General features: G+C 33.6%; 2 protein-coding genes across 4 annotated transcripts; one reads left to right on the top strand and one right to left on the bottom strand.

Annotated features, from left to right (window-relative positions):
* The first annotated feature begins 432 nt into the window (after positions 1 to 432).
* LOC129571484 (homeobox protein vnd) lies at positions 433 to 13,200 on the top strand. Of its 2 annotated transcripts, none has more exons than XM_055451287.1 (3): positions 433 to 8,642; positions 10,045 to 10,421; positions 11,935 to 13,200. In XM_055451287.1, the coding sequence occupies exons 1-3, from the start codon at positions 8,524 to 8,526 to the stop codon at positions 12,633 to 12,635; spliced, it is 1,197 nt and encodes a 398-aa protein (XP_055307262.1). In that variant the 5' UTR covers positions 433 to 8,523; the 3' UTR covers positions 12,636 to 13,200. The 2 variants fall into 2 exon arrangements, with proteins under 2 accessions (XP_055307262.1, XP_055307263.1); XM_055451288.1 differs by having other exon boundaries at positions 434 to 865.
* Positions 13,201 to 22,028: 8,828 nt separating this feature from the next.
* Positions 22,029 to 23,191, bottom strand: LOC129571485 (uncharacterized; the record flags this gene model as incomplete). Of its 2 annotated transcripts, XR_008688287.1 has the most annotated exon segments (4): positions 22,029 to 22,308; positions 22,568 to 22,732; positions 22,853 to 22,862; positions 22,965 to 23,191. XR_008688287.1 is itself a non-coding variant. In XM_055451289.1 (3 exon segments), coding segments are annotated over 3 exon segments (251 nt in total), but the record flags the coding sequence as incomplete, so codon positions are not given.
* Between the last annotated feature and the right edge of the window lie 849 nt (positions 23,192 to 24,040).

Below are 24,040 nucleotides of genomic sequence, written 5' to 3' on the forward strand. Positions count from 1 at the left end.
GCCATCATTCAACCAGCTCTGTCTCTCCCTCGGACGCCCAAAACTAAAGCTTTCTCGCTCACGTTTCTGTTGATAAATAGCGCGCAAGAATGATGTGCGTTTTTTTAATCTGTTTAAGGCATTGAAAATCAGTATTAAGAAATGTCCACCAACTGAAATTTAGAAGAAATCACAATCAAAACAGATAAGGAATATGTGTGCAATACACAGTGTGCTCCTTTTTTATCAGTCCACGATTGAAGAAAGAAGATTTAAAATCAAACAGAATGGATGGGAAATAGGTAAACTTGCATTCGTGAAACCAAATCAATAACGGGAATCCTTATCAATCAGTTCGCTACCATATCACTACTACAACATATTTACGATTACAATGAAATTTATCTGGAACTTATTATCACCTCTAACACAAATACAGTTGAGTATGTTGTCAAATCGATAACAACAATTATATCGATAATGCTCGTTGGTTTTCCAATTGTTTTTGGTCAGTGTGAAGAGTTCAGTTCTATCTGAACATTTTTTTATACTCTCTCGCTAGTCGCTCAATTTCTCTTCACTTCTTTGGTGCTTCGGTTTTTAATAATATTTTCCTTTGAACATTCTTCTATTACATTTATAATTTTTTTTCCTCCGAAAAATTTCGATATAAAAGTTAGTTCTGTGAAACCGATTAAATTTTTTGTGAGCGAAACGCTACACCTATTTTTTAACCCTTCGATGAAATTTTCCTGCAAATTTCGTCATTGAGTAGTGTAGAAAGTTATTCATCAGTAACATTTATGATGTCAAATGCACACGGGTTTGAATTTTATGACGATACATGGCAATTAATTCCACCTGACTACGGTGCTTCTGAATATGAGTAAGTCGAATATGGACGTTTGCATTCTTCAAAAAATATTTTCTTCATATAAAACACATTGTTGAATTGTTATAATGTATTGATCAAGTTGAATTACACTCAAATAACCTTCTCATCGCTGTCGCCAACTGGTGTTATCAAGTGTGCTGCAAACAAAATGTCAAAATCAATGTCAAATTAGTTAACAGAAGAGTGAAAAAGTACATATGAAGTGCTTGTAGTTCACTTGCTAGCACCAGCTGACGCTTCGGGGCTATTTTATATGGGAACTGTCAAGAAACCGCTGTGTTGAAAATGATTATCTGCGAACAATGGTCTGCCGTCGGTATTTCACATGAAACAGTTTTCATTCATTTCATTCGATAATTTGTGATAGCAAAACTATGAACAAATAATTTTTCAAAGAAATTTCATTCGAACATCATTATATTCTAATGCTACCAGCTGTACTGTTCTATTAGGATTTGTAGAATTTTTTCTTGTGTTTGACGCAAATTGTTGTTTACAGATATGGAAAGAGGAAATTTCAAAGAAGTTTTCTGCTTGACCATATTTTTTGAAGAAGGCAGTGGAGTCTGGATGTGGCTTCATGAAAATAAATTTGGTCATTCGCAGTACATTTTAATGTAAAATATTTAATATTTTCCGAGTTTTCCAACATTTTCCAACCATTTTCATTTTATGGACGTATGAATGTAAACTAAAAACGAATTCATGAACATTTTCCGTAAAATTGAAAATCTTGGAAACAATTTTGAAAATGAGGAAATCGCCATAGAAGGAAAATTGAAGATCGGGGAAAATTGAGACAAGTCATATTCGATCGGGCGGCAAATTTCGTGGAGTTGGTAGCCTAAAGGTCGGAAAAATATGCATAGAATGCTTCGTTTTCGAGATATTGCACGTATCTTTAGGACAAAATTTGCATTTTATTTTACATTTCATTTGACTTCATTGTTATTTATTAAAAAATAAAATTGAATTCATCTAAAGCCTCAAATACTCACAGAGTTTATGCCACTGGCCCGGCCCTATTTTGTTTGACTCAGTAGTCGACACATATCACGGATGTTTTTTTTAACAAAGAACTAAGCGGAAACAAGCTATCAATCCTTGATTATCAGGGCAAGTATAAGTGATTGTAGTTCGAAATTGCACATTCAGCTTCCAAACATTCTTTTCTATTGGCTAGTGTAGCGTTACTCCCCGAGTGAAAGCGACCCTAAATCACAATAAGATACACTATTTACTTTCAAATAAATAAACATATCGTTAGATAGCACAAGCGACAATTTGTGTGGGAGATCTCCCACGATATCCTATATTCAACAACAAATCTGGATTGGTGTTTATTGATATGTTTATGTTATTTCATTTGGTACGGTTTTATCTCATTTGTTCTCATTGTGTGGCTGGTGTCTGAGGTATGTTTGTACGTTCGCCTTCTACAATTGTTCGCAAATGCCTCCAAACTCAAATTATTTTGTATCGTTTAAATTGATTCGATGAGTAAGTAATTCAACCTTTCTTCCGAATGTTTTTTTTCAGTATGTTCAATTTTTATTTTTCAAGCCAGCTGACATAAATATCTTCGGCCTTCCATTGTTGTAGTTTATGCATGAGATTAGTTGGGATTATTGGCAATATACATGAATGAAACTATTACTGGTATTTATGGTACTTTTTGACACTTTTTCTTTTTCACATCTGTATTGATTTGGCATTTTTAGCCCGATCCCGGGGCCTCGGTTTTTAACAAAAAAACGTGCAAATATTCTCTTTTTGGTAATTCGAACTAATTGTTCGGTGTACAAATTTCAAACAATTACAAACCAATTTTGTGACCAAATTCTTTTGATGTGGATGGAATCGTAAATACTATTTTGTTTTTTTCTTCTTGAGACGATAATTCTGTTACTTTAAATATACATTCGGTGTCCAAGTCACAAACATGTCATCTGTTCGATATTCGTTCCTTAATATGTTCGTATTCATAAGAAACTAATTGGCGAGTGAGGAACACAAAACATTTGAAATAAGCTCAAAAATATTGTATGTATTTTTTTCTTCTCAAAGGATAGCTAGTGCTAATCATACGATAAATAGTGCATGTGTTACTGTGGATTCTTCATTTTCTCTCGTGAACCTGAATCCTAACAAATGGAAATCGGAAATTATTCAAATCTTATATCCGGGAGTTATTCTTGAAAATGCTAGTCATCATTATTGGCTACACACATCTACACATCATCGAACAAATAGATGAACCATATTTTCTTTTCTGTGATTTTGTTGATTACAGTTTTCAAAAAAATTGTTTACTTGCTACTATTGAAGGCAATGGAGATTAAAACATCGAAAATATAAGAAGCAATCATGGAAAAAATGAAAGATATGTATTAATCCCATATTACTACTTTTATATATCTTTAGAAACATGTGGAAGTATTTTAATTTGATTAAATGGGTATTTCATTTATTTATGAATTGAGTGTTTTTCCCAATTCTGAATAGACGTCAACATTTCGTGCATTTTTTTGTTACTTGTGTCCAGTGAAATGCTTTTATTGAATAATTTCAGAGTTGTTCGTTCCGTTTTGTTCGTTCATTCTAACAACGAGCACGGAATTCCATGCTTCCGGCAATAAATAGCCTTATATAATACTGGTTGAATGTTTCTATGGCTTTTAATGGGTGAACATGCATAGGAAATATCTCCATTTGTTTCCCATTTTCGATCATATCCAATTAGATAACCAATCACATTTTAAAAGGAATAAATCTCTTTTTCCTATATGACTATACATGGAGAAGATTCCAGTGAATAGCGCGACTTATCATCACATTCCAATTGGGATTCTATTTTAATTCATATTCGTCTTATCGTCTTCAGTAGTTTAATGATCGTATTAGAATAAACTGAAACTATACCATATCCCGTCAAAATCAACTAACCAATTTCATAATTTGATTTTCCTAATGTAATCGTAGAGAATCCAAACTAACCTAAAAAGAATAAAAAACAGTACATACAGAAACGAATAAAATTTATTGCTTTAAGTTACCGATAGCCAACAAATTCTTAATCAAGTGAACGAATAGAAGAAAAAACTTATCAGTAGAGAAAAAACATTCATTTCATGATTTTTTTACTCTTTCGAATTGCTATATCGGTCTTCATTTGGCGAAAACATCGCTGCGCAATGGAAACAATGAAAAGAAATGGTATAAATTGAATGTTGATATTTTGATACACAATCTGAACTCATTTTGTTACAGGTGATTGAGTCGTAGCTATTGTTCTCATCGTTTTAAAATCCATACATGATAAGAATTTGCGCACACTAACTGATAAGAACGAATCTCATGTCAAAGAAATGATAGATACGAACAATATTATTTTATATTGAAAAGTCATTGGAAGATAGTAACTGTTTGTCGTGCTACTGATTTATAAAACAAAAATAAGCAACCAAATGGGCGACAGATATATTCTTTGACTTTTTTTTTTAGAAGAACAGCAAACAAAATATATTGATATTGAAAACATTGATGGCATTTCATAAATTTTTCATACAATTAATTTTTTATTACGTATAACATTTTTACTGTACATGTTTGAACATGTTTAAAAAAAAAAATTGGTGAAATACATTCGATATTACTTGAAGATTGGTAATAGTATTCAATAATTAGATCAGAAAAATTATTACACGGTAGACGATCTGTCGCCTTCGATAAACAGAAGAAAATACGACATAATGCTTGAAACTTGCATTGGTAGCAATCTCAGGCTAACATTACAATGCCCATGCTCAACGTAGGCTCATAAAACAATTCATCTTGTATCTTGTTCACTATGACTTTTGTTTGTATTGAACAAAGATAAAAACAACAACTGGAACGGAAACACCCAATACGGACATAGATGATTGCACAATGAAAGAGCAACACCAAAACACGTAAAATGGGAACGGAACTATGAGATCATTCAGACTTCCAATCTTTTTGATCTATTCAATTTTTCCGGCTCGTTGTTGTTTGAAAACTGCCGAATCACAGAGATGCAATGAATTACTAGCAAGGAACATTGCACTTCTGTAAAATACAAAAACCAATTATAACAAGCACCAAATGCCATATGGACAATCATGTTGAATTAAACAATTCTTTAACTTTATGGAATTTCAACTAAGGCATAAATATCGTCAGTAAAATAAAAACTTTCAAGAAAAGTGTATTTTTTACACTCCTAGTGTAACGTCTCATTGATAATAAATTGATATTTAATTGAATGGACCGAATTCATTGTTTGGTGTGTAAACTAGTATTAGCGCTTTAATTGTTCCTTTGGCTACAGTAAACTGTTCATTTCACATTCTTTGCCCACAATGGGACATAAACTTTAAATAATATCGAATGTGCGCAAAGTATATATATGTATGTGCGGGGAGGAACTATTGATTTTGAACATTGAATACAATGAAAAAAAAAAATTCCTTTCGTTTTTACACAATCAATGGCAATTCTGATTGATTGTGGATGAGTGTAAATGTTGCATGTTTCCCTGTACACGCAATTTGGTGTTATAAATCCAGGTGTTTTTCTCGATTCTATTTGATTCATTCATGAACTTATAAGTAGAATAGTTTGTTGCAAATTTGCATTTGTTAAATGTATACACAATGATCAATTTTGAATATTATCTTCTCATGTATGTTTAAGTTCAATAAAAACTATGCACATAGAATAATAATATTGAAATATGTGGATGAAAAAGAAATCCTCGTGAATACGTATTTATTTACACACCGCCAAAAAACTGGCTGAATATTCAGTTTTGCAGGAAAATGACCCAAAAAGTCATGAAAAACCTGACCTTCTCGTGTTTTTACAATATTTTATGTGTGACTAGTGATTGCCACAGTTAACGTTAACTATTTTAGAACATTTTGTCTATATTTTGTACGTATTACAATCAGTACGTAACTATTACGGTAGTAATAGTACTGTACAAATAGTACTGTAGTCAATATTTCTTTACAAGGGAATTTATCATCCAGATTAAAATATCATTCGGAGATTTAATATCCACATATAAAGTTTCAACAATGATGGAACCGTCAAACCTAATAAACTTCCGGAGCCAATCAAATAATCTAATGCGAACTTGCGCTCTATTTTTTAGAAAGCCGACTTGAAAATTGGTACACATTTTTGTGTGATTTTGCAATAATGTATACAGCAATGATTATATTAACCTTTCCGGTTACATAATGAAAATAATTAACTGAATCAGAAAAGTAAAAGCATATAATAATAATAGCTCATCACAATATACGCTTCGATGCTTGATAATGAATTCTGGTCTCTGCGTGACGGCCGCTTTTCCACGTTTTCCGTTGCTGCTTTTGGATTGTTCATTGTAATTCATTAGCTGTTGCAAGCATCATTACTGTCGAAGAACGGAGAAACAGGATTGGATGGAGCATTAGAGTTGTACAGCGCATGTATTTATCGCAAACAATATTAAGGGTACATTGAAGTTACCTTATTAAAATCAGGACAAAAAGCGAACTTCGACTATAGTAAAAGTAGCGTTAAACAACGACATGTATGCAAGAATTGTTCCGAAACCACGACACCATTACAACGTTTCATCATTATCATTACTATTATTGAATCAAAATCCAATTTTCTCGTTTATATAGGAAGATGAGCATTTCTCAAATGACAAATATATATTTCATGTTATGCGATGGTTGGGTTCCGATTTTCCATTGCAACGCATTTTCTCATTTGCCCCGTACAAATAAAGAGAATATTGTGTTCGTTGTTTACTTTTTGCAAGTTCACAATGCAAATGGTCCGAAATTTTAAATGGAACGGCACAGGCACAAGGTTTGCTCCCAATTCCTCCCACATAGATTGAAAAAAATATGTTTTATCATAATCATGCATATGAAAATTGACCACTAAATCTACATGATATTTTGTTCATTCATTGAATCTTATTTCAAAAATATATGCGACTAGCTACGATAATTAGAGAGCAAATCTATGGTTACAAATAATCAAGCTGCAAAATAAAGGCATTTAAAAATGCTTTTTTCTACCAAATTCTCCCGCAGAAATCACACAAAATTGAGTGGTATTTGAAAAAAACCTATTTATCAATCCTAGATAATTTGTTGGAATGTTATCAAATAAAATTGTTTATTCTTGGTACGAAAAGATCAAGATTTTTTCATTTTTAAATGCAAATGGATTCATTCTTCCTGCAACAATAAAACGATTTGGTTAGCGCTTGGCGGTGATAATAAATAAATAAAGTAAACTTACTAAATCAATGAAACCATGTAAAATTTCTTTGAATTGTGACAGCATTAGGTCCATAAATGAAAATAAAAAAGAATAATTTGGAGTGTGTGCGTGTGTCATTGAAAACACGGAACGCTATTTAATGTTACTAGGCCACTTAGAACAGACGGCGATTGAGTTGTGCGCATAACGAATACTTCTGTGCCAACACGAATGTTGTTTCGTCGTCCAATCGCCCCGCAGTACATCAAGGATCATAATTCTATGTCACACAGAATATACCATCAGCGATATATATAATATAATCCAGTTTGAGGGGCGGTGCGATAAATTTCAAACATGTGTGTGTATGTGTGTCTGTGTGTAAGTGAGAGAATGAGGTGACTCAACCCATCGGGGTTTTGTTTTTTCATTTTTTTCTTTCTTTGCTTCGTCCTATATTCGCTCTATACAAGAATGCCTTTTGGCTCAAATTTCCAGCACTTTTCTTTGTTGATTTCTTTCATTTTATATTCGTCCAGATTTTCCTTCATATTGTTGGCTTATTTCTGTTACGCTTATCGTACTATTTTAAGACAAAAACACAAGGCTCCAAGGGCATTCACAATATTCAATGAATGAAAATTTCACTTTGAAAAGTTGATTGGTTGGAGTGCCATCATCGCAAATGCAATGCTCGCACACACAACTGCAAGATACAGTTCCTAATTTTTGTTACAACCCTCCAGATATTATGCTTGTATTGATGCGCATCAATACGAAAACTGTACAGCATTTGCTATCCTTGCCGTATTTTTATAACACACTTTAACACAACAACCGTAAGGCTCAGAGACCTAGTATAGTTTTCAACAACACCAACAAAAAACAACACCAAAATCGTTTTGAGTGCAGAGTGCCACTTATGTTTAGTGTTTGACTACTTTAGGTGCGACAGTCAAAAATTTAGTATCGTCTGAAGCGGTTGTTTCCAATTCTGAGAGCGTTTTTTTCATTTTTCATGTAAAATTTATATATTTGGTGCGACTAGAATTTAGTGCATTCAAGTGATAATTTCATAAAAATTTTAGACATCGATTTTGAAGTGAATATACTTGGAATAAACAGAACACGTACAAAATTTAAATTGAAATTTATCATAGAACTAATTGTTTATTGTGAGTTTTTGTGCAATTTGTAATACTAAAGTTGTAAAACTGGCAATCGTGGCGACCGACAACAACAAAAAACGACGGTGTTCACCGTCACCATCACCAACACGACAAACATCTGCCAATGAGGATCACATCACCAATCCAGCATCACTTCCTCCTGTTTCGACACAATTTAGTGGCATTATGCCACCATCTGCCCCATTCTTAACATGGTCTCCAATTTTATTGCCACCTTGGGGCTCTTTGGCACCCGCTCTTTTCCCTGCTGCTTTATACCCGGCGGCACTTCGATCACTACCAGGGTTCGTAGATAAATCTGTTTATTCTGTAGTCTTTTTCGGATAATTTGAATTTTCATAATGAAAAAAATTCGAATTGTACAAAAAAAATTTCCATATTCAACTTCTGATACAGAATGAAAAATGTACGGAAAATATATTCGTTCAAAAATTCAATAAGTAAATAACATTATTTTAATATTACCTCAAGTGTTCGGTTTGAGTCTTTGTGTTGATTAGTATCCACCAAAAAATTCTTCAGGATTTTATCTCTTTGTCTCATTCTTAGAACTGAAATCCTATATTTGATCATTTCCATCACAATCGAAATGCTGAAACAATTGGTATTCACATCACCTTACTTGTAACTTATTGGCACGGAGAAAGTAACACACAGAGAAAGACAAAACTTTTCTTCGGTGCAAAAAATTCATTTTGATCTTTTACCTTGAAAACAAATGTGGTAGAAAAAAACCTGTACTCACTGGGAATTTCCCGCATAAATTACACATTTGAACTTCGATTTTCCATCGTTTGTTTTATGATATATGTATATAAAAAAATACAGTAACACAAACAAAATCAGTATTAGCCATAACACGGATAATTTGCACGCAAAATCTATTACACCTTTTCAAGTCTTTTGTTTGTACCTAATTTATTCGGGAATTTCCGTTTTATTCTTCTTCGCATGGTCCTTTTTTGGGAATCGTCTTTGTTGTAGTATTCAGTTTACCATTTTATTTTGACTTTTATCTTGAACTTTTGTCGGTTCTTTTATGTTTAACCATTTGTACAAATGCGTATTGAGTGTTTCCAATAGAATGCTGAAAAAGTGTGAAAGACATGAAATTGTTATAGTTTATTTTTATTAGAAAATAAAAGCAATACAGTTCTTCGTGTGCATCAATACCATCTCAAGAAGTGCGTGAGCGTGTGAATTTGTTGACAGACAACTTGGCGACGATGTAGCTTCACCGCACATCGGATACAACGTTTGAGCAAGGTAGTGAGGAACTATTCTTGACGCTGCCAATAGAAATTGCTGTGAAAGTATAGAATGAATAAGAGAATACCAGAAAAAACGTTCGTATTTAAGTATTTCCAGATGTTGACATGGCTTTTGTTCTTGAAGCTGCAAGAGTTTGTGCGATATTTCACATTGTTTCAGAAATATCGTTGCATGTACATCCTTGTGGTTGAAGAACTCTCCCAAATAAATGTACTTGTACAAACAAATGGTTTGAAATTATAGAAAATTTAAAAGAAAACTTGTTATAGCAAAAGATTTAGTGACAAGTATGATCCGATGAAAAAACCTATTTTTTATCATTTCTCATTTGGTTAAACGTTCATTCTTGCTACTTGAGTGATATTTGTGGAATATTCACCAATTTATTAATTTTCGTTTGACTATATTTCACAGATTATTGGACAGTATGAAAGTACCAGGACAACGCAGCAGCTTTCATATTTGTGATATTTTGGATTTGAATAATCAATCTGCGGATAAAACAAATCAAAATAACAACAATAACAACAGCACTAGTAATAACAACAATAGCTCAAACACATCGTTTCCACCACAAACCAGCCCACCCGCATCCCGAGATGGAGATTCGATTACAAATCTCAATGAATCTATTGCATCAACCGGTTCATCGTCACTGGTGCCTCCGCCACCATATCAACTCACACCCAACCTAAGCAGTGCAATTTACTCCGAATTGGGCCATCATTATCAGTCTATGTTTCCATCGGCTACCGCTACGAAATCATGGCTCAAAGAACACGAGCAATACGGTATGTTTTTCTTCATGACATTTAATCAGGATAATGATAAGTTGTAATAGCTAAAAAGCCAAACTTGATTTTCGTTATTTTTATGTATCAAATTGATACTATATATGCAATAAATAGCTGGATTCACTAGATTTGAGAAATTCAAATTTGACCTATATTGTATGAACGCGACTACTACAATCGAAGTAGATCCATTCTTTTGTTATCAGGCCAACTTATTAAATGGCCAATTGAATTGTGGAAGTGAAATCGTCAAATGGAATGATATTGTTCACAAAATTTGGGATGTTCTTCACACAGCGTAAATACATTTGCAATGAAATTTATACGCACATCTGCCGAGTTAAATCCTAACGCTGTCATCTATACTGGGAATGAACAGTTTAGATGTAGTTTATAAACAACAAATTGGAGTTGTGTTATTCGAAATAACATCGACCATTCATTTTGTCATCGACAATTGAATTCTACGCTAGTTTTACGTTACACAGAAGAGATTACTCTGACTCATGAACACTCTGGCACAAAGGACTTTTATTTTGTATTTAATAATGGGCGCGTTGCAGTGAGAGTGTGAAGTTCAATTAAAGGGAGATAATTTCCACCACGAAAACGAAAACTAACCCACAATGAGGCAACAAAGATAGGGAAAAATGCAATATATGAAAGAGGGTTTGGCGTTTCAAGAAATGCAATAGGAAACAGCAGTGGCATGCAGTTAAAACCCAATGACAAATTGCTGCGGATTAAATGAAATCAAAGCTTCTACACAATTATTATCCATATGTTTGAAAAACCCCTTTATTCTGCAGTTATTTGAATCACATTTCAGAGATGATTTCGAGTATGGCTCTTGATTTGAAGCAACTCTCAAGTTGAGAGAGTCTTAACAACTAGAATATATAATTTTTTTCATATACACATATGCGAAAATATCAAAGAGTAGTAGAAAATATGACATACGGAATACATACAGCTTTTACAATATTGCTTACTGTCGTGTATCTTGAAATGTAAAGTTTCAATATAGAACATACCACAGATATAAATTTTGTGCACTTCTAAAAAAATTCGGCAGACAAAATTCATGACCACATATAGAGGTGTGGCATAGGCGTGATTTCCATCAATTGCACTTTTGTTTTCTACCAATCGCGATAATAAATCTCATGATGCATACAATGTATGCCATACATACATCTGGCTTAAACTTTATTGTCGCAAATATTTCAAACGACTGAAAGAATAGAAAACGTTTTAACCAACAATTTATTCAGTAACAAAAGATGCCTTTTAGCAATAAATTGAATGTTGCGTCCGATCAAACAATGAAAATAATGTAATATATTTCCGATATCAATTGAAAACACCCCAAGATGCGTACTTGCCAAATTTCATAATTTGTGGCTAACTAGAAATATACATATACTCTAAAAAAAATTTCATTTGTTCATTTAAACACACATTTTCTGACCCAAAATATTTATTTCTCTATCTTTGTATAAATTTGTAGCAAGTCAACAACAAGCCAGCCCAGATAGCACATCACCGGTAACGTCTGAGGTATCATACACAGCTATTGGTAATTATACCGCATCACATTTGATTAATTCTTCCAATAAACTGCCGCCAATTTCACAAGATGTTTCATCGCTTGTTATGTATGATCGTCAATCACAAAGTGATCATGATCGAAACGAAAGTGAAAATATGGATGAAATTGATGATATCGATGCTGATGATGATCTCGCGGATGATTTATGTGGATCTCAGCAGCAAAATGGTAGCAGTACTGGTTCTGGAATGCAGAAAAAACGCAAGCGTCGTGTTCTTTTCTCAAAACATCAGACTTTTGAACTGGAGAGACGTTTCCGTCAACAGCGATATCTATCAGCCCCGGAACGAGAACATTTGGCGAGTCAAATTCATTTAACCCCAACCCAAGTAAAGATTTGGTTCCAAAATCATCGTTACAAAACAAAACGCGCTCAAACTGAGAAGGGAGTTTACGATCCACAGCATCATCAAACCAGTACGCTATCCTCTCCTCGTCGGGTGGCCGTTCCAGTATTGGTAAGAGATGGAAAACCATGTCTGAATGGTACAAAACAAGATCTTGCTATGGCAGTTGCAAATAACGCTCACATGGTTCTACCCCCGAATCCATATCAACATCCGTCACTATTGCATGCACATCAGCGTGCTTGGTGGTAGATTTAAAAACCGTTCCACTACAGAGAACATCTACTTAGAGAGAGTTGCAATGAAATAACCGTTGTTGCAATGAAATAACATCTCGAACATCATGTTCATCAACAACGATCAATGTACACTGGTTTTCTTCGCAATAACAAATATTGAAAATAGGAAATAGAAACAAACTTTATTTGATAGAGTTTTGTATAAATGAAAAATATTGATCGAAATATTCATTTATTTAATGATTGACTTGAATTCAAATACTATGAAATTTAGGTAAATAATATATTTTCAGTTTAAATCCAAAAACTGTATAGATTAAATACGTTTGCGTACACTTTTTACCGAATTTGATCTTCAGAAGTTTACAATTTTTAGATTGGATTGAAAAAATTGTTGTGTAATCGTCATAAAACGTTGATACATTTACTCAAAATTTTCTTCATTTTCTGAATCAATATCGTTAAAGAATTGTATATTATTGTAATTTTATTACTTACAAAATCATTATGTATCTAGTTATTAATGTAGTTCAACAAATCAAAAGTAATAATTTGAAAATATAAATCAATTGTCGGAATCTGTGGGTTTTTAATTTCATTTGAAACAGTTACATGCTTGCTATAAATACTTCCTGCTTCTCGTCTCATAATCAGTTCCAGGAGATTTTCTACATCGTTCTCTTTAAGCCATTCAGTATGCCAACTCAAATGTTCCTATGTATTCGTATAAATCTATGGCTGAGATCGAGGTAGAGTATGTTTTTTCTTCGATTTATATTTTTTAAATTGCAAGTATGTTTTCTGATGATTCTGTTGGCGTTAAAGTAGAGTATGTCTACATCCCTTGGGTTGTGGTGATTAATTCACTGTTCTCGCGGAGTTGATAAGTGATAACGGCTTAGTCTCTTCGGCAAAGTAGTAGCATTCGAGGTCCTGCTTTGTTGAAGACAAATCACTCTTATCAGTTTCGTACAAATCGCGCACCTAAAAACATGCCTATAGGTATGTATACATACAAGCATTTGAACATACCTGCCTTTTACCATTTTTAAGTCGAAAGAAACTTACTCTTCTCTTTCATAACAAATTCAGTGAAACATACACTGCTTTCGATTTTGCCTATAGAAATGTATAATTCAAATAGATTAAAACGAATGAAAAAAAATTCCGAAAACTTTTTCATACATTTACAGGCTATATTTGGATTGCATATTCATCAAAATTTTCTCGAATTCCCCGATTTATGATTTTAAAGTATACTTATATACTCCTTTTATAACAATTTACAATTTTCTTATATATTTTTTTCATTCATCTATGTAGTTTCGCAGTCGATTCAGTTTTTCGCAGATAATAAAATAATGCGACATAAATAATGATAATAATAATAATAATAATAGTTGAATGTATAAATAACATCAATGCAGATAGATAGATACCTTGTGTTGTTCTGTATGAAAAAAATGACTCCATGTGACTGAATGAGCATGGAAGCAAATCAAACGAAGACTCACTTCATGCCGCCGCCGACGATAAAGACGATGAAGAAAATTTCACCATTACCCTTCGGAAGAGCATCCTAGCATTGACATGGTCTTAACCATTCATTGACTTCTTAAATTTGTGCACAAAGAACCAATACTTACTAACAGAACAAAAGGACACATCGAAATCACTACGTTACGTGAACATAGCATAAACAGGAATAGGAAAGCCCAATATTTATTGTAATTGAGAATGCTGGATTTTTTTTCCCTTAATTTCAAAGCATTTCCGATTTCATTCATTTTTCGACAATTTCTGCAGTCGAAATCGAATTAGTTAACTAGTTACTAATAGTTTTTCGAATGTATTAGTGAACTGAATAGCAGTATCGATTTGAAAAGGACAATTGTGTTGTGTATTTCCATTCATGTCATTGACCAAAGGAGAAGAAAAAAGCCAAAAAATGTGGTACGAGTGTTCCAAATGCTTTGCAAACAATAGATTGAATATAAATCAAAATACGGCACAAATTTGGAGAGCAGTATCGAAATTACATGGATAACATGGTCTAGTCTCAAAGACAACAAGCAAAGATTCTGCTTTTTACGGTTTCGGTTGGTACTTCAGTTTTTTGTTCATGTATTCATGCGTCTCTCTTGCGTTTGTATTTTCGGCTTTTATTATATGTTATTGTTTGACTTTTCGTTTATTATGCTTCGAAAATGTGCTGCGAAAGGGCTTGTCGTAGTGACATTCATTCATTTTATTTCCGACGTGAACGTAGGCTAAGATAAAAAAAAAGAAAAAGACTCACCGGAAATAGTAAATTGTAAATGGATTGCAATCGTAGAAAATCATTTTACAAAAGAATTGAAGAATCGGACTCATTGTCATGGAACGTGAAAAATGTTCTTTAAGCTTAAAGTAAGAGATCCGATATTGAATTTGAGCCACTTTGGGAGTCTCCCAATGGGAGAGAAGAGACAGTAGTCGGTGGAAAAATTGACGTATGGTATAGCAAAATAAGAAAGTTTTTTTTTCAAACAATGAATAAGATACATAGTCCTCCTTTTAAGTTTGCCATCATTCATTGACTTGAAGAAAAAAAACCGAGAAAAATCAATTCGTATTTTATGTAAATTCATGAAGTAGGAGCAAAAAACCAAAATGTTTCGAATTTCTCACTGAATTCGACCATTGCGTGTTGATCGTTTACGTTGATTGACTGAAACTTCCATTAGATGAAACGTGCCGCCACAGGTCACAACGAGTATAAAAAATACCGGATATGACTTTATATTTGCTCACAAGCAAAATTATCTAATGATGATATATTATCAATTGAAGTTGTTGTTATTGTAATCGGATCGAAATTTTGTTACCATTCGTATTTACAGTTTTTTCCTAAAAAACCCATCAATACGTCAAGCCTACAATCCGTTTTAATGAAAATGAAGGATCATTGTTTGGCGAGGATTCAACAATTTTCATCGAATATTGCATCTTTTACGACTCGGCAATAACGGTATTTAATTTCATGTCATGGTGGTGTTCTCGCCTCAGTCGCATTGCTTTTAACCTACGTTTTGTGAATAAAAGAAGGAGGAAGAACGTATGTTTTCTACATTTTATTTTTATGGCTTTCACATTCTCGTTTGGCTCAATAATAGATTTACACTTTCACCGGCTAAGAGATAATAGTCTTGTGACGGAATATCATGTCTTTATTCTTTTCTCTTATGATACTGGAGCTATATCTGACTGCGACAACGTAAATCACACAAAAGTAGAAAAAATAAAGGAGAATAAGTATGATTTACATTGTTTATTGTTACATTGCGATGTCACTATCAGCTTGTCATTTGATGGTTTGAATGTATAGCGGGACGTAAAATCAGGGGTGTGGAAAAAATATAAATATATTTATATTATGTATAATAACTAGCTGGACCCCGCACGCTTCGCTGGGCATAAAGAAATGAATAATTTAGACAATATTCACTGTTTAAGTACTGCTATTACGTGTTCAATACACTCATCAATGCAGTTCCGAAGCGTTGCCGTCAAAATGTGCGGCGTTGTTGGTTTGACGTTTGATCGGGACTATCCCGGTGCAAATACAGTTGAATTTTGACACTTTTCTATGTTTTGTGGTATTGAACATAACCTCCCTTTGATTCTTTGCCAAACCGGCATTCATAGCAACTCTTCCTTATCTTAAAAACACTATTGACGATTTCGAACATCAAAATTGGCCGGCCTATGGCCCTGTTTTTCTGATATGCAGAGTGCACGCACACCCCCGATGACTCTCTTCCTCTCTCCCTCTCTAACTCTCACGCGGGTCGCGTTCGTTTCGTTTCTATGGTCTCACTTCTGCACGCGCGCCTCTTCTTTAGCCCAACGCATTCTCTGTATATGTGACTGATGAATTTTTAAATTTGTCTAATTTTTTTAAAACAAACCATATTAATTTCTCACAAATTAACAGAGTAGCAATAATACAATGAAAATCGGCTATTTTCAAAACAAAAACTTCGAAAAACTATGGAAAAATATGACTATTTTTCAAACGACTAAATTTTTTTATTCAAACATCAGACACACATGGCAATTAGATACAAACCTTACTCATGAGGTCCCCAACACATCACAAAAAAAAGAAATGAATTTCTGCAGCCAGTAGCTCAATCCTTCGTCACATACATTAAGCTCAGAAATTTTATATATATAAATGCTTCAAAAATTTCGAGTTTGAGCGGATATCACATATAGTCAGTATTTAAAACAATTCCCGATACATGTTTGATTCGAAGAATGAGTGTGGAATGGAGAAGTTCAATAGCATTCATATTAGAAAAAAGTCGGGGCGTTGAAGCGCATTATACATGGGTAATGCCAGCACAACACAATCGTTTATTTTTTGAGTTCCCCGAGCTACCTCCTATGACCGTGACACGTGACCACAAACCCCAAGAATGATTCTGCTGGTTATTAGCGGCGAATTCTCAATTTCAATTTGGCTTTTGCTATAATGATGTAACATTTTATTTGCTTTTCGCTCTCAAACAAGCTAATTGATCTAGATTGAAATTCTGATTTGATTTCATTAAATTCCAATCTAGGTTAATGGAGTGACTGTGGTGAAACGTGTTTCCGCACATGTATTCATTAATTTATGCACTTTCGATGGCAGCGGAAGCATTGAGCGTGTGAAAATGTTTTTGCGTATCCATATTTTTATTTAAATCAATCTAACTGAACTTTCAAAACCAAATCCAATAAAAAAACATTGATTTTTCTGTTACAAAAGGATACACAATTCTCGATTTCGTCAAAAACATTTAACATTCAAAACTTTTCTGCACCATTGTGCTTCTTCTACTGACTGAGAGACGTGTTCCAAATCAATTTGGATTTCTTTCTTTTTTCTGGTAAAACGGTATTTATTGAATCATTCGTTGTTTTTGTTGTTTCATCCAAAAATGGGGGTTCTCAAACAATTAACCTGATGACCCGAATTCAATTCTCAATATAGATAAGTAATTTCTTCTGTTTGATAATAGCATGACATTTAAAAAACGCTACGACTGAGAATAATTTTATATAAAAAAACCCAAGGTTCATGAAATAGAACAAAAAAGGACATTGAATAATACAGACGAAAAATGTTGAGATATCATTAATGATCGGCGACGGTGAACGAGATTGTGTCGTCAAGTGAAATGGTTCGAGCAAAATAAATGTTGTGCATCCACAATCATTCCGCCTCCACGTTCACATTTCTTTTTCCTTTGGGCTATCCTAATGCACAACATTTACCCCTTTTTTGAACTCTTCGTTGTCCCTTTTTCCATTACCAATGTTAACCATTGTAAATCATTTGATAGCAACAAAAAATTTATCGTTTGCGAAATTACATTTCATGGCAAATCATCCCAAACGACCGCTAACGAAAGCCCAAATGCACTAAACAAACAAATTACACTGAACGAATTATATGTTTTTCGCAATGCTTCGCTACCGGAATTACCATTGCAATTTTTCAGTCGTACGGAACAATACCAAGACTTACTGATTACCAGGACAATACAAATGGAAATTACCATCAACATTAAATCTATTAAAAATAAATTTCAAACTTGTATTTTTTTGTAGTTTTTGGTTGTCTGAGTTTTCGGATGTATTCATTTGCTGCTTTGAATAGGCTGATCTTGAAAACTATAGTGAAGGGAACTTTTCCGGAGTTAAATGGACTGCAACATAATTCGAGTAACATGCGTTGTTGTTTACACAAATGTTTAAAAATAAATTTAAAGTGTTTTTTTACAGTTTCAAAGTGGATAAAGTTGCTAACATGAATATGAACGAGAAATTTTATTTTTTTTTAGAAAAATTGCGATAAAATAGCAATTTCGGATGTATAAATCTTCCTAAACCTTATCTTTTCGATATATGATTTGTTAAATGGTTTATCTTTATTATCTATAGTTTCCACTCAAGTGACCGGTCCAAACGATTGCTTTACTCACCCTAGACGTGTTTTTCTTCCTTCATCTTTATAATAGATAGTACAGTACATACAATCAATGTCTTTTCAATAAGATAGAACATTAGTATGTGAATTGGCCAATGACATGCAAATAATCGCCATCCACTATTGTAATATGTTCTCCAAGCGTGAAGACATTATTCACATTATTATTTTCAGTAATGTTCCATCGTTCAGAATATGTGAAGTGAAAACACATTCATGTCCATACCGTAGCTAAGATACTGAATTTATGGTAGATCTATTTTAAAGTTCCCAAATATAACTCGTTTCAATCCAAAAATAAGAATATTAGGAATAAAAATAATATGCTTCTTTTTCTGATATTTAATAATTCCATACTATTAGACATGATCTCTAGATCCAAGATGAAGGGTATTACTTGAACTTTATTCTTTAGAAATTAGAAAACTACTTAATAACATTAACAAGAGTTCCACCGAAGATATTACGCCCGAAAAAATTTTGCATTTGTGAATTGAAGCAAGTGCGACATTTCGTGACTGAAGTTGCTTTGGAAGCGCTCAATTTATTGCGAGAATGTAATATAGTTCATTTTAGCTTCTTCTTTTGAATTCGTTCATGACATTTTCATTGCATTCAGTTCAGTAATTGAATGTGTTTTTTATTTTGATTTGACATGACAAATATGCTTGATATATTACAAGAATCATCATTCTTCGATCCTGAACGTTGTGATAGTTTAATTTTGTTGAAGGTTTTTCGCTTCTGTATGCATTTTTTTTGTCAAATATCATTGTTGCCATGAGTCTAACTAATCAATAGCGGGATTAAGGATTGAGCACAAATATATACAAAGAATGGGGTGTACTAAAATATAAAATGTTTTTATTTTACTACCACTACATTCCATTTTTTTATTCAATTTCCGAAAAAAGGCAAATCGATGTTCAGTTTTATTTGATTACTTTTTTGATGTATTTTTTGTTGCTCACTTACAATCGGCCAACAGTTATCGTTTGAGAATCAATTCAGCACAATTTAACTTCCGGCCTTCATTCAAAAGGGTCTTTTGCCTCTTCACGCATTAACAAAATCAACACATGCAACAAAACAATCGTAAACAAACCCAATCGAAATCCAAAAAAAGGAAACTTCGTTCAAGAAGTTTCCTAGCATTTTATGTCTGCGCGTGGGATATGAATTTGTTTCGGGAAAGTAATTGTTGTAAATTGATGTGCGTGCAATTGTAAGTGACAAGGATGAACTGGTCGCCTGAAGAGCATTTGTCGTCAATGGTAAAAGAATTCGTAACTAAACATTTTCGGAATGAGAAACTTTAATAAACATGACTATAATGATTATGAATCACAAAATTTGAATTGAACAAACGACAAGTGCTTGTGTTGTACAAAATCGTACATACAATCGGTAATTTATTCATTTCCGTTAATTGCCGCATCAAAAATTAGTTCAAGTCACTCGTCACACACTAAAAAGCCTTAAAAAACAATCTGTGATTTAATTGTGTTGGTAATAGGTTTGATTCAGCCTCGTGTTTACTTGGACATTATCGACTTAGTCATTCGTGTAAATGAGTCAAAAGCACACAAACAATTTATCTACAACATTGTAACTTTATATTGTTCTTGTTTTCCATTTCGTTCCAGCGGTCTATTATATGTTTGCACACATTTAATGTGCATTATCTTTTTCTCCCCCTCAATACACACTAAGAACATTCAAAAAACAATATGTTTTGTTATAGACAGAAGAATATTGTTCTGAGAGGGAGCGTGGAATAGTGAAGGGTGTCAATATGCTTGTTTGCATTGTCAGTAGGTGGCTGTGAATGGTATGCCCGAACGTTTGCTGCAAGAGTCAATGAATGTTCCCCTTCTTCATTTGACTAGTGATAGAGATTCTCGTTTATGTAGAGACAATGTTATCGAGCAAACAATGAACGCACGACCATTTCACTGCCACCCTCACACTTAAGCTATTTTTCAGAGCATAACCTACCCACCAGACGGTAAACGTTGATCATATCGAATCGATGTAATATCTTCATTTCTTATAGTATTATTATGCGAACGAAGCCAAGTTTTCGATGCATAGAATATCTGTGGTTTATATCGTTATAGCGGTAAAAATAGCCAATATTACACACCTTATTCTAATGTAATTAAGTGTGTTTAAGGTTTGATTTGCTTTTTGAATTTGATCAATTTGGCTAATGTAAAAGATAGGGTAAATTTTCGAAGTATAGTGATATACCAAATAAGAACTCGCGAAACGAAAATAGTAAAGAGCTATTGTCCCAAAACTGAATAAAAATTTAAAAAAGCACTAAATTAAATTGATACTGCATATAAAATCTCTGAATCAAATAACCGAAAGACCAACGAGCCTTTTTAAAATGAATTTGAAATAAGTTTATGCCTATGAATAAGAATCGAGAAATAAAATCTTCAATATAATGAGATTATCGCACAAGAAATTAAAGACCTTGCAGGGGTTTCAGTTATATTTGAAATTTCCGTTTTGGCATTCAGTAGAGCTCTCAGTAAGGCTTTTCAAAATGGTCTCGTTTGATTATTTTCTCGCATGTAATGTGAGTCTCAATGAAAAGTTGATGGCAATTTGTTTTGATACTAATATTAAAGGGATTTGAGGAGAACGTTCAACGCTCATAACGATGACTTTATTAAATTTTCAACGCCTTGCCTAAATCGCAGTCGTTTGAACATTTTGCAATATTGCTTCTGCCATGGGTAGCACTGTTACCATTCACGTAGTAACAATAACAATGTTGTTCCGGTGCGTCGCAAAAGGCGTCGATTAACATCATTGTTTTCGATGGTTTTTGCATCGCTTTTGTGTGGCTTAAGCCTCAAAGTATAAGTAAAACAATCAATGGTGAGCGTGAGCAAATGGAGGGTGCACTCGTTTGCCTGAAACATTTATTTTCACCGCAATTTCAATGAGAACGAAGACTGACGCGCGTTTTAATATCCATGAATAAAATAATCTGTGTGATCAAGCATGCGGTCCCACACATTTTCTCCCGGAATTATTGTCGATATGATTTCATTTACGTCTACTTTTAACATAATTGGATGCAGAAACTCAACTGACATTTATTATCTTTCGATTTTCATTGGTGAAAGTGATTTCAAATATTCGTGTTTTGTTTGGCAAAATTAATATTATGCACCCACCACCGCTCATACTCCACTGGTAATTAAAATGATGGCAAAGGCATATTTGGTGGTATACCACAAGTTATAACTTGTGTCGCAATCCATTCAACATCAGCAACTTCATGGGAAAATTTATTTAGCCAAATGTAACTAATGTATGAAACATTGAACCTACTATCGATATTTCTAAATAAGAGTGCAAATGTTTGGTTTTACTATCAATTTTATTATGATGTCTGTTATTTTTTGAGAAGTAAACTTTTTTGGTTTAAAACAAAATAATATAAAAATGATTTTAACAGGTTCTTGATAAAAGAAAACTTGATTGTGATATGTTCATCTCTACATATATAATATTGACAGCGTAATATTTTGTAGAGATTACCGTTCATTTTCAATTTTTTGTATTCATCTTTCGATTGAACGACTTGATGGTCCTAAAGTTGGTCATAGTTGGTTGTATCAATCGATTTATCGGGTATGAGCTGAAAAATTAAATTCAAAATTTTAAAATTAAAATAAAGAAATTAATATAAACTTCTATGAAGAGGAAGAAGAACGATTTTCAGGGCTTATTGAATTTGGAGTATGTTGGGCATGGACGGTCGTGTTCCAAAACGACTTTAACTTTATAAGGAATGTATCGTGTCGATTGTTTTGTGGAAAAAGGATTCTAATGATAAAAAGACCACAGGAATGATCGAACATCTTTTGGAATGGATCACAATTATTTACAAATCTTACCCCTGAGTCTTCGATTCGAATATAGTAATAAAAGATCAAAGAGGTAAATGAATCGTGATTCTGGTCAAAGTCAAAGCATTTTAAAGAAATTAACATAAAAACATATTAAATGGCAAAGGTGTGCACATTTCGAACTTCAAGGGATGTCGAGCCAAGCTTCATCCTCTGAACAAATCAATAGTTATTTCAGTTGTAAAATCAACCATTTGAAAAGAAGTGAGATAAAAACAAATCGAAAATTTCAAAATCTCTATACATTTTTTTTCTAGGAAAATGAATGCTTACCGAATGGACGCTGAAAAAAAATTGTAGTCGGATATTAGTTCGGGTATGATGACAATGTAAATTCTTAATAATTTATCTGTAAAAATCATTAAAATTCCTTGGAAATACTTACCATGGGGTGTTTTGTCCAAAGGTATCTACGCTTGATGGGTGATAAATATGAGTCACGCAAAGACGGAGGCAATTCGGAAGTTGCTCGGAAGGGGCGAAGTCCCAAATCACCCAAGTCGTACCAGAATGGATCTCGTGTAATTGCTGTTATAGGCAATTTTGGACGTGGGCTCAAAATATTGTCCAAGTTATTATAACGCGGCCACCCACCACGGTATATAGGTAATCCTAGTTTTTGAATAAAACTAATGAGCACTTCGAGAAGACAATGGATTTAATGCATAAATGCTTTGAGACGGGTGCTGAAGTAAACGATAACTCGGTTTATGTGGAATGTTGAATATTGAAGCATGGGAACATTTTTGTGGCAAGTTATCAATGCTTATCTGTTACATTACCGTCGGAAGTTATATGTGAAAAGTTCGAGCACACAAAAAAACCAATTTACTAGAAAAACTTGAACTTTTCGGTTGGAAACCTCCTACAATCTGCTTTTAATACAATAATTTGAATAATAAACCGATATATTTTGAGGCCTCAGTATTTTTAATTTATGATGAGGAAAGTTCACATGCAAGGCACTTAAAGAAAGAATTTCTTAAATACCAGACAAGTAGATAACAGAAATCAAAGCAAAATGAGGATTTCCAGCTCGACATCAATTTTGTGCTTGAAGAGCTACAAGCCGTGAACACAAAGAAAGGTACGGGTCCCAACGGTATGCACCCGTTGATACTGAAAAACTATGCGAGTCATTTGGCGGCTCCACTCACCGAGATCTTCAATGAATCATTGTCAACTGGCCATTTTCCTGACAAATGGAAACGCTCGAGTGTATCACCCATTTTCAAAAAGGGGGCGAGATCGAAAATTGAAAACTATCGTTGCAATGCTAAGCTCCAAACTGTGGCGAAGTTCTTCGAGCATTTGGTGAACGTCAAACTTTTGTCTCTGGTACAGGACAAAATCACCAAGAAGCAACACGGCTTCATGAAGTCCAGATCCACAGCATCTAATCTCACCGAATTTATCTACTATGCCCAGAGAGGCATAAATTCAGGTGCGCAAGTGGACGTT

Source organism: Sitodiplosis mosellana, unplaced genomic scaffold, assembly GCF_009176505.1.
Source record: "Sitodiplosis mosellana isolate CC-2019 unplaced genomic scaffold, AAFC_SMos_1.0 Smas_scaffold_2625, whole genome shotgun sequence".
Classification (NCBI taxonomy): domain Eukaryota; kingdom Metazoa; phylum Arthropoda; class Insecta; order Diptera; family Cecidomyiidae; genus Sitodiplosis; species Sitodiplosis mosellana.

Excerpts from the sequence above, each read along its gene's own strand:
- LOC129571484 (XM_055451287.1), top strand. The coding sequence starts at position 8,524 with ATGCCACCATCTGCCCCATTCTTAACATGGTCTCCAATTTTATTGCCA. Across the intron at positions 8,643-10,044 it reads GCACTTCGATCACTACCAGG|ATTATTGGACAGTATGAAAG; the intron begins GTTCGTAGATAA and ends TATATTTCACAG. Across the intron at positions 10,422-11,934 it reads CAAAGAACACGAGCAATACG|CAAGTCAACAACAAGCCAGC; the intron begins GTATGTTTTTCT and ends ATAAATTTGTAG.